Raw genomic sequence first — 12049 nt, forward strand, 5'->3', positions numbered from 1 at the left:
ATGTTTTAACATTTTTTTTTCTCCCACTAGCACGCCACCCTGATTTCATATCCCCAAGCCAGAGTTAAACTAGTTTCAGTTCAAATTAGCACAGTCATTTGGGCTGGCTTTCAAAGGCAAGCTCAGCAGGTGGACCTGTTCTCTTCCTTGAAAGGCAGCACCACATTGAGCAAATGAAAACACAGCTGTCTTCCTTACATTAGCCAGCCAGTTCCCAGCCTTGGAAAGGCCTGGTCCAGACCTGTCCTTGCATCTAAACAAGCATCCCAGCTGAGACATTCACCTTAGAAACCTCTCAGCTTCCTCTCCAGAAACGGAGTATAAGCGTCTCATACAACCCAGAGACAGAGGATGAGACACACTGCTTGAGCAAGGTATTAAGCACAATGCCTAACTCCAACCACCTGAATGACCTCACTTGGTTAGATGGGTCTTCAAAATACCCATACACTTGCAAGTCTTGTTAAAGCAGCATTTGAACCAGGAGGACAACCCTATTCCTGAAGCACTAGTGATGTGGTGTCAAGTCCAGGTTCCTCTGGCAAAGAACGTTCTGAAGACAAAAGAATGGTGTAATACCCTCCCTTCCCGTGCTGTTTCACCCAGGCATTGTGAGCTGCTTCCCAGGTTTCACCTGTCTAGAAAACCTCACATTTGCAGCCCTCCCCACAGTGTTGTTCTATGAACAAGACTTACCAGGGAACACTAAGGCCATCACAAGCTTTCACTCCCTATATGCGCAGTGGTTCTATCATTGCAAGTTGTATTGCAGGACCATGAGTTAGAAGAGGTTTACAAACAAGGCTTATGGAAGCTACAGGCATGATGGATTTCTCCAGGCTTTCACATTCAAAGGTGTTGAAAGTGCTGCTGCGATCCCAGGAAGGTGACAGTGGCCATGGGCAGCACAAGCAACCCAAGCCCTGGCTAAAGTCCTATGCTTCTGGTGCGTTCCAATGTGGTCTTCCAAATTAGGTCCACCCACCAGATTAACCCACCCCAGCTGCTCAGCAGCACTTGCCCACTCGCAGGCTGTTTCTGTCAAATACGGGTAAAATCTGGGTGGCTGCAAGGAGGTTTGGGAGTGGGGTTGGAAAGGTGGGATGTGAGAAAAGATAGAAGTAAAGGGTATGGGTTGGAGAGGTGGGTGGTCAGGGGTACAGTGGAAGCCTGTGGGTTTTGAGAGAGGGTGGTGCTGGAGGAGGCAAGAACGGGGGTCTTGGTCTCTATTGATTTAGGTTCTTATGAATATTTGGACTTCCAGAAGGTTTTATTTAATTTGATTTTGAAACATACAGGAGACATAGCATTTAAATCCTGTTTATGGTTCGGCATCGTGAAAGGCCAGTCTTGGATAGAACTGCGTTGGTGCTGCTCAGGAAGAGCACACTGGTCCCTTTATGAAGTCCCCCCATAAAGGGACCAGTGGGATGCGACATTAAATGTGCTTATTTTCAAAATTAACGTGTTGGACTCATCTTGTAAGCAATAAGAATTCTGAAGGTCAATCTTTATCCTCAAGGACACTTACACAGGCTGTACTGTCTTCTTTGGAGGTACAGGGTATGTATGGGCCATTTCAATGCACTGGCAGGAAAGTCTAAGAGACAGATAAAGGTGGGAGTAGATGCTGAGTTTTAACTCCTGGCTGCAAACTACACATGCTAAAACAAGCATATTCCATTTGATCAAAAGCAACATATGTCACTATGAGGCATTTGGTTTTTCACTGAGAAAAAAGTGTTCATATCCAGATGCAGGTGACATTTAAAAGATGCTCTAGCATTTTTAAATAAGAGCAAAGATGACTATTTAAATATAAAACTTAAATGAAAATAAAAGTATTTGAGACTCATCGCAAGAATTAACTAGCCCACAGCCATACCAATGTTTCCACTAAGTCCTCATGCGCATTTGGGTTGCACACTTATACACAGTCAAACAGAACTGCAGCCTGACCTTGGACAGATGTCACCATGTCCATATGTAACTGAGATGAAGGTAAATTAATGAATCCAAGGAAAGACTTCAATTCAAAACATTTGGGTGTTTAAGGATCTAGTTCTTTGTGCAAAAAGAAAAAGTTCTGCTTAACAACTTCTGTGGTAGAAACACCACCCCTGCAATTTGGTTGAAATTGTTTTGATGTTCACATTTTTATTAAAAAAAAAAAAAATTCCACTTAACCTATTGTTTGTTTTGAAGCACTTCAGATAATGTTCAACAGCTGTTTCTCTTGTCTGGTGGTTCTCAAACACCAAATGTCAATTTCTAAAAACCTTCACCTTTAACAAGAGCAAATGTTTATTTCAGTTCCCAGGCTCCAGATTCAGTATTGATCCCACAGTTTAAAGCAGATGTTGAAGAAAAGCTTTAGATAAGAGAGTAACGTGATGATAAGGAAATTGAAAAGTCCTTTGTGTCGCGCTGACCCCTCCCGTAGTGTGTTGCTTATGATTTTCATAATGTGCAAATGGAGGAAGAGACAATTATTCATGTTCCTGTTATTTGCTAACAAGACTAACAAAAAATCCCCAAACTAAGATATTTCTTTTATTTCTGTACTCATCAAAAAGTGAAACTGATAGATGAGCTATGTACTACAGACCACCTTGTTGGACTGCACCATTTTGTAAGGTCAAAGTGTGTGTGGATGCCAAGAGGTGAGACACAGAGAAAGAGAAAATGCTTCTTTTTGGACAGTATGTGTCCAGTTTGCAAATGTCAAGATAATCCCCGTGGCAACAAGAAGGAGAACTTTTACATTTAGTAACATTTATTTCTGCATTCGGTATCAAGTACATAAGTGCAAATATTCAGAGTCCATAATTAAGTCCATTAGGAACTACAGAGAATGTAATACAAATTGTAATAAATTTAACATGCTGGAACTTTCCAGTTACCATACATGTAAATCAGCCTGTCAATCCCTTACGACAAAAGTACTGGGTTTTGTTTCCATTTTTTTGAGTTATACAAAACTGATTACCATAAGTACCGATTACTGTTTATTTTATTTGTGCTGGAAAACACTAAAACATCAGTCTACAATTCTATATATTTAATAAAGATGAATCCAACCAGCAACCCAGTGACGTAGAAGCAATTTTAACTATTGCATCAGTGCGCTAAGCAGGAAAGCCCCTAGCCACGTGTAACATTAAAAGTTATAGAAGCAATGCCAATAGAAGAAGGAAAAACACTAAAAAAATAAAATAAAAAAGGTCAATATTATTTAGGCTCTCACCATCATGCACTTTATAAGCAACACAAAAAACCACATCTAGTACACTTTTCTCTTTACTATACTTTAGTGCTTGACACAAGTGATTGCAAATATTCTAAGTGCAGAAGCAGCAGGGGAAAAGCACTGCTTCTGAGTTTCATGTTTCTAAGATTATGGTGTTGAGAAAAAAAAAAAGAACGATAAATTTGCAGTAAAGTGTGAGAACAGAGCTGTTTCACTCCAGATTCCCCCGTTATTCACTATGTAGTCAATGAGTTCTTGATGTCTGCTTTACTCTGCCTTTCTCTTAGCACCTGGGATTTTAGCTTGAATCCTAGAAATAAAGAAGAAAAAAAAAGGATTATATGGTCAGGCAGCTATTCCATTCCCGCTGATCCCTACTTGGAGTCTTATCCAGGGGTAATCTCTTTAGCTTGCATTCAGTGTGTTGTCACAACAAGTTGATTAGAGTCTAAGAAAAAGAGGTGATGCCCACATATGTGTTCTTACAGGCCTCTAGTTGTAAATGGCCTGGGTTTGGGTGATTCTTCTAACCATGGGATATGCTCAGTGATATCCTCTCCCCTTCATTATTCTACCACGGTCTATTGTCTATTGGAACCCAGGAATGAAATTTAAACAAAGAATCTTCAGTACAGACTTTTAGTCCTGCCCAAAGCAGAATCACAGATTTTGCAGAATCACAGAACTATTGGATGGAAAGGACCCCTGGAAGTCTTTGAATCAACCTCCTACCTGAGGTAGGACTATTGCCAATGCTAGATCAGGTTGGCCAGGGCTTTGCCTTGCTGCATCTTGAAAACCTCCAAGGAAGGATGTTATGGCATCACCCTGTGTAGCCTGCTCTAGTGCTGTCCTCATTTCCTAGTGAAAAAAAGTTTCTCTTAATGTCCAACATCTACTTCCCAAGCTAGATTTCCGTTGCTGCTCTGTGGTATAACATCTGCCACTACTGAGGAGAGTTTAGCTTCCTCATCTTGTAACTTCCCATCAAGTACTTGCAGGCTGCTATGACAGCATCCGTTAGCTACCTCCTTGCTAGGCTAAACAAACCCAGTTTCCTCAGCATCTCCTCATGGGTCACTTGCTCTCTGTTCTTCACCATTTTGTAACCTTCCATTGGATACCTGTTGTTCAGTCAATCTTTGCAAAGCCATGGATATCAACCACTAAGATGTATGGATCTACCTTCCAGTCCAGCCGTTCTGCTTCAGTAATTCCCCAGTGTTGAGAACTATGCTTAGACCCTCACTGTGCCCTTATGGATCCCACAAAAGCTTTTGATACAGGCAATGCATTAGGAATGAGAGCAGATTGCATCAAAAATTTCATCCAGGTCTTCTGTCCGCTCCATGGTGGTTTGAGACACTCAAGATCATAGTGCTTCCAAGTATTTGCTTTCTGTAATAGGGTGCTGTTCACTTTGTTTATTAATGGTATTACTAACTTTAAAGGATGGTGTCCCTGAATGTAAAAACCCATGTTTGGGTCAGTCGGTGGGAAGGAAGTTAACACATTCTTTCTGTTTTGTCTTGGCCAGGTAGAGGTATGGACATCAGTCCCTGGTTGGACTGCTCCCTCCACAGCTCTCCCAAAGGGCAGGAGAGAGGAGAGAAGAATGTAGGGTCACATCTCTGTCTCAGTCTACACCTATCTGAAAAGGACTGTGTTCCTCCAGGGACATGCCCTCCCACAGGCTTTTGAATGCCAGGAGCTTGGGAGGACATCATGTATAGGGCATGTCGTCTGCAGGACCACCCAGCTCTTAAACACCCCCAGTGCACCGCAATCGCACAGCAAGACTTCTGGTCAAGTCTGCTGCTGAACTCACTTTGCCACAACAGTGTTTATGTGGGTCCGCACCAGTCCCAAGTATTGATCAATCTGTGCCTGCAAAGAGGAAAAGGAGACCGAGTCAATCAGGCATCATCAAGGCAGAACCACCCAGACACCTGAACTACGCTGTGCGGACAGACTTACCTGGTACTTGTCATATACAACGGGGAGAGTAAACATAGACACGACAGCTGAGGAGAAAAAGAGCACACTGTTATATTCCTGCCAAGCAGATTCCTCCAGAGAACAGACCTACTTCAAACAGCGACAAATACATATCATGCCACTTGGTCAGCTGATCCACCAGGGATCTTTGTATTAAAAATTAACTTTGCTCAAACCTCCCACATATGGAGTTTCCCATTGTTCTGGGACTAGTGGCTGCAAAACCATAAACCACAAATTAATTCTAGCAGGAGGGACAACAGAATGGGAATAATGAATATTTACTGGGAAGGGAAATAAAAGTTGATGGTTCAACATTGGGGAGGGCACACCGAGGACAGGCTGTTTTGTCTAAGTAGAAATCATGAGGGAGTTAAAGTTAAAAATAGATTTTAAAAGAAATGTTGACTTTTACCCATTATCAGAAGAGTCAGGCCATTGAAGAGGGCTCCCACGTAAGTCAGCAGCCACATTAGTACTGCAAACTGAATTAAAGATGGATCACTACATCACCTCCAGTGTCAGCGTAAGAAGAGGTTAGTTCACTTAACTAGCTAACATAACAGCACATTAGCCTTTTTTAATGTGTAAGGGGACATTTTAATGTGTAAGGCACATTAGGAACTAGATAGTTTTTCCAGGTGTATAAACCCCATTCTCTGTTCTGCCGTTCATTGCTTCTCTCTCTCTTAGCTGAGCTTTCATGTATATTTAGGGCTTAATTGCATACATTTAGGACTCTGCATTAAGCATGGCACAGGCAGATTTCTGCATCCAATTTTGATGATGAGAGGGTTCATCCCACACAGGTTAATCACAGCCCCACAGTGATAATCTCAGTGTCTGAAAATGCTTGAGGCTGGGAGATGGGTACATTTTTCTAAAAATCTTTAGTAATTTAGGAGCCTAACCCATGTCTGCTCTCTTAATGATCGTCCCTTTGCTCCGAAGAACAGCCACTTGGGTGTAAGGCTGAAAATAAATAATTATCTCAGCAGAGAGGGAAAGAAGACTTTCTTCCGTAGCAGGAATTGTGACCATTAGAGGAAATCCAGATTAAAAGAGGTATCAGAGAGGAACACACCATTTTGTGGCAAAGTCATATAAAGCATATGGCAGAGATGTTTCTAGAACAGCAGTGGAGTTAAGCTGGTGCTGCAATTTTTATAACTCCTGTATTACAGATCAATAAATTCAAATGCAGATTGCCAAACCTCTGGAAGGAGGCAGTTTGGGAAGAAAAAAAGAGAGCAACTTTTATATTTGGAGATACACAAAGCTAGGTTTTATGACAACACTGTCAACATGGGAAGCAGCGTTTTGAAATGTAGATTGAGGAGTTAAAAATATTTAAAGCAATCCTACTTTTAAAGAATCCACGAGGTCCTGAACGAGAAAGAGTCTCCTCAGCTCTTTGACTGTGCTGTTGACGTATAACTGGAGACAGTCTGTGTATTTCTGAATCTGGTCCTGTGAAAGATTCATTTCCATCTCCAAGTAGGCTCTGCCAGAAACAGAGGTCCAGTTACAACCCCAGGCAGGTTCACCTGCTGTTCACGCTTGTGCCTGTCTATCCTGTCACTCCCTCACCCCCAGACCTCATTTCTTTGCACTGGAGCAATGCATTCCCCTTCCTGCAGGCACAGAGTCACCAGCACACAGTCTTTGCCTTGCATGACCTGTCTCCCTGGGCAATTGCAGGCTGCACCGGGGCTGTTTGCCTCCAGCCTTGCCCTCTCCCCATGCAGAACCTGGTCTTCGTGGTATCCCTCTCTTTACTCCACCCAAAGGGGGATGAAAATCCTAGCTGGGGGCGTTTCCCCACAAACTTCTGTGCAACACTACTGCTACAGAAGGGGACATCTCCTCCAGAGGCTGGCAGCCTCTGGAGGAACAAAAGCTATTGTCTGGCCACATGTCACCTTCAGCAGTGACACCCCCTTCTCTCTCCTCCATCCCTCCACCTGCTATGCACCTCTCTCTGAGCTATGCCTATCTCATGAGTCGCATCTCAGAACCAACCCAAGTGAAACAGAAGTAGCAGCACCCCAACAAGACTTGTTTTTCAGTGTGTGTATTTGCAAACCAGACTGGTTCCATGACTTGGTTTACCAACTTGTTGGCACAGCAGAGGAGAAAGGATCACTGCTCTCCTGGAGCAAACCACCCAGACCCTGCGGAGGGTGGGGAGCACACCGGCATTGGCACTGGCACCATCACCTAGGGTAATGGATTGCCACATCACAGACAAGCAGTGCTGGAGAAAAGAAATAGTTTCCCTCTATGCCCAACAGAGTGTGCTCAGAAACAATACTCTTCCTGCTTTCAGAGGTACTGTATAATCATTAGTTCTAATGAAACCCCTTTTCTCTGTTTGCTTGAAATTTTCTGTATCTTTTGAATTTCAGGAAAAAAAATCCCGTCTCTCAGAGGACAATGGCTTTTGTATTTTTTTTTTCACCCCAGAATCTGAGCCAATACAGCTTTACAGCTCTTGAGACACTGGACAACAGAAAAAAAATATTTCCCCTGTTACAAGCAAGAAAAGAATTTTATCCGGTATGAAAGTGGCAGCTAAATAAACGTGGATTGCCACTGGGAATGGATCCTTTGCAAGATAAACAGCCCCTGGCCATGACTGCAAAGCACTCACTTGAAGGGGTGGCCCTCATCCGTCTTCTGCACAGCCTGTAAGACCGATTTGTAGATTCTGAAGCTAATGGTGGCCGAGAGGCCGGCAAGGGCCAGGTAGGCCACAACGCTGACAACGCTGAACTGGGTCAGGGAGAAGAGCAGCAACAGGAGGCTGCCAAACACGATCCCTGTCTGCTTGATGTCACGCCAGTACAACAGGTCGATAGCTGGGGATAGAAGACCAACATGTTAAAGGCAGGAGATGGAAGCACGTCAATGATGGCCACCATGGCCACTGCAACGCTTGGAGTCCCTGCAGGACGGTAAAGAGAGGAGTGATGCTCCTGCTCACATCAGCATCAACAGGAACTCCTCAACAGCAGCAGTGAAGTGACTTCAGCAACACACTGAGGAAATGACAACCAATGACCTACTTGAAATCACTGTATTTCATGCATCTGTGTCTGGGTTAGATATGATGGATTAATATCTCCAACCACAGCATGGTGGGTGTCTTGCAGCAGCAAGGCAAATGCAAGCTGGGGTTTGTGTTGTTGCTAGGGTTGTATGGAAGTTTTTACCCTAATGTGGTACCCTAGCTACTCTGGAAACTGGATATATATATATATTTTTTTTAGTTACAAGTCCAAATGCCAAATGCTTGATCAAAGCATTTTCAAGTTTTGGTTGTTGATAAATGAATGAGAAAGTTTGAGGTTAGCCACACTAAACCACTTTCCCATTCAAAGCTTTGACAATATGATTTTGTTATTTCCTAAGTTTTGAGAAAGGAAAAGACTCTTGGTTTTACCACTGCTTAATAGTTACATGGGTAGGAAATAATTTTTCAGAATAAATCTCTTTTGCAAATCCAACCATCTCAGAAATATTAAAAAAAAACAAAACCTTTCTGCTTGTTAGATAACTTTCCTTGTCTAGATCCATGGGAGGTGTTAGTTAGAACAAAGCAGGTGCAGAAAACCATTTTCAAGCAATATATTTTTACATTTGTAAAGCAGTTAATTTTGACAGTGTTTTTCACCCAGTTTGTATAGTTTATTCCAACCCCTCCAGCAAACGATCTTACCATCAGGAATAGCCCCTATAAAAGCAAAATTTTATGAAACTATTGCTGCATATCCAGTCCACAAAGGTGCATTTAATTTCTTTACACCAATAACCTGTTTCTGAGAGGACTCTTCATCCAGCCGAAGAACATGCTCATGACAATATAAACAAAACAGCTTTAATTTCACACACTGCACAAGTCCTCATGAACAGCTTGAACACACCATCAGCCAAACAGATTTCATAGATGCCACTTGTCAAATCATTCTGAACAAAGAGTAAATTCAGGAAAACTGCAATCTGTCCAAAAAATATTCACAAATACAGAAAGAAATAAAATTAATCCAGCCTAGTAGTTCTTATCATCTAATCTCCAAAAATTGTGAGTCACCACGGCATGTTTGCCTTGAGTCAATGAGCTATATTACTCATTACTATTACACATATTAGCATTGCTTTTCAAAGTGATGGGCTTGAGTGCAAAAATTGCTATTGTATTACTGAGCTCTTTTCTCTTCATGCAACATTCACATCCTACTGTATTCTCCATCAACATACACAATATAATAACTCTTTCATATTTTTAAGTGTCAGCATTCAGCACTGGATCTGTGATCATGAGCACACATGAATAGATCTACGGACTGCATGGAAGCCAAGGGATGAGGATCTTGGCGGTACGTGCTGGGGGGTCCAGGGTGCTGATTTTACAAATCAGGGACCAGGCCAGAGTCTTTCCAGATACATGCCCAGGTCTACTTCCTGCAAAAACCCAGAGGCGTGGACTAGGGAATGCTCCAAAATGCAGTTACAACAAAGTCGGAGCCTGCACCTACGTCAGGAAGTTTAGCAGCAGACCCAGCTGTATTGATGCAGGCAGCTGGAGCTCCACCAATTGCTTACGGTGTTGAGGTGCTTCAATGTGCGCATCGCAAACCATCCTTACAAAATGGCATCCAGAACACAAGTGTGAGTTTTTCATACTCTTTTTTCAGTCAAGACACTGCAAAATTCTGCAGAACAGCACAGCAACTGGTGTGCTTTCACCAGCAGGTGTTTGGACAGGAGGTATTATTCACAGCCTGATCATTTTTACACTTAAAAATGCCTCTGTCAGAGGACAATATTGGAAATTTATGCAAATCTCACTTTTTGAGACACTTAAATTTTCTATCACACAATACCTTCCTGTTAAATGAAATGAGCACAGGTGAGCTAGCTCAGAATTCTGTACATTGAACATCATCTGCTGATGAAAGAAAAAAGCCACGCACCAGGGTAAAACACTACCTGGGATGTAGGCAGTAAACAGGCAAACAAATGAGAGCTGAGCCAAAAAATACAGAAGCCCACTTCAGTAGACATCCCTGAGTCAATGCCAATGATGATAAGACCCAAAATGAGAATCTAGGCCTTCTCTCTTTCTTTCTAGGATCTTCTGCCTCATATTCCTGCAGACTGGAAGTGGGCTGTATTCTCACAGAGAGATGCCAAGCTGCATTTTCTTATTCCCCTCAACAAGGAGGATGCTGAATGACTCAAGACAGACTTGACCAAGTGTGCCTATATCCTGAAACTTGTCCCTTTCTGCCATGAAATGACCGGGATATTTACTAAGCTGTATCAGGTAAGGAAAGGCTCACCACAACTCAGAGCAAGATGGACAGAGGCCAAATGACACAGTTCTGGGGATATGTGCATGCGCGAGAGAGGAGATGAAAAGGCAGCTGGCCTCTTTCGCCAGCCAAATGAGACCTGGGAGAGAGGAATCCTGTGTCTTTGAGACCTGAGGCAAATATTCCCATGTGCATGGAAAAAATATGTGCCAACTGCTACGTGGATAATCTCAGCATAGAGGAGGGAGATACAAGTTGAATGATTTTTACGTGGCTGTCTCGGTGCCCAGGTCAAGCCTGGGGACACACACAACCCACTACCCACAGCCTGCAGTAGGTTAGTTAGGATTTTCAAGGGCAGGAACCAAATCTCCTCATCTCCCTCGCAGGGACAGGGATCTGTGGTACTGCTGTCGTGTCCAGCTGTTCAGGCAGGATTTGCTGCTCCTGCATCCACTCCTCCTCCTGTCCCTTAGGGAGAAGGCGGGTGAGCCAAACCGCTTTGCAAAAGGGAGTGCAGGAGGGAGGCAAACCTCATGGCTCCTTGGGCAGGGAAGGGGGAGAAGGAGAGTTCAGAACCAGAAATCAGTGGAGACTTGTGAGGTCCAGCCATGGTCCATGGACTTCCCTGAAAAAAAAGCACTTTTTTTTGCCAACAGGCCTCAGGGATTTGAGCTGTATCAGTTACCCTGGAATTTCGATGCTGTGAAAACCTAAGCGACGTGTCAGAGCCATGTTGGCTCCTTCAGTTGCAGTTTCAATCACTTCAAAGTCTTTTTACATTATTTTTGTCCTACATTTCCTTACATAAACAAATGTCCCTTAAAAGCGGGTAGCAGTGCACTGAGTGCAGAATCCCCTAGCTGGGATCCTTTGCCTGGCTTCCTCGGGGTGCCATTTTCTCCTGTAACCATTTACAACACAGCAAAAGCACCTGTCACATTGGTGTCTGGTGTTGTAAATAGATACCAAGGGGCAAAGTAATGAGAAATGTGCTCCTTCACCGTCAGATGAACCCGGGGCTGGCTGCATCAATGGCCTCCACACTCTATTTTTTATTCTGAATGGGAATGAAAATGAAAGATGAGGTTGTCTGCCACATGTAAATGTCTGCTTTGAGCTTCATCTCATCCTGTACTCATATAAAACTTATTCAGATAGCAAACACCTCCCTCAAACACTCACGACCCGATGGGTTTACTGCCGTTCCACAGGTCACAAAATATAAATGGTGGTCTGAGTGTTTGATGAAGGGTAGCTGCCTGTTCATGTCTGCACCCCTTCCTTTGCATGCGGAAGAGACAACCACCCAGGCTTAGACCAGCCTCCCCAGCACATGGGGACACAGTGAGTATGAGGATGGCAGGGCCAGGAGCTGAGCTGAAGCTGCACACCTTCCCACGCACGCCTCTCTGCAGAGCCACTTGCCGGCACACGCTGGCCCCACGCTCCACCAGGCTGAGACAGGCTTTGAGTCTGGCTC

The 12049-nt window shown here is 43.5% G+C and overlaps 1 protein-coding gene across 2 annotated transcripts in view; it reads right to left on the bottom strand.

Moving 5' to 3' along the window:
• Window positions 1–3517: 3517 nt before the first annotated feature.
• RTN1 (reticulon 1) overlaps window positions 3518–12049 on the bottom strand; it is a gene marked incomplete at both ends in the record, with an annotated part of 125059 nt that continues 116527 nt past the window's right edge. For both annotated transcript variants that reach the window (XM_082485906.1, XM_082485907.1), the window contains 6 exons: window positions 3518–3560; window positions 5079–5137; window positions 5228–5274; window positions 5664–5733; window positions 6614–6752; window positions 7902–8109. In XM_082485906.1, the coding sequence (XP_082342032.1) occupies window positions 3518–3560; window positions 5079–5137; window positions 5228–5274; window positions 5664–5733; window positions 6614–6752; window positions 7902–8109 (566 nt within the window). The remainder of the gene's footprint in view (window positions 3561–5078; window positions 5138–5227; window positions 5275–5663; window positions 5734–6613; window positions 6753–7901; window positions 8110–12049) is intronic.

Source organism: Vanellus vanellus (assembly GCF_965231255.1).
Source record: "Vanellus vanellus genome assembly, chromosome: 6".
Classification (NCBI taxonomy): domain Eukaryota; kingdom Metazoa; phylum Chordata; class Aves; order Charadriiformes; family Charadriidae; genus Vanellus; species Vanellus vanellus.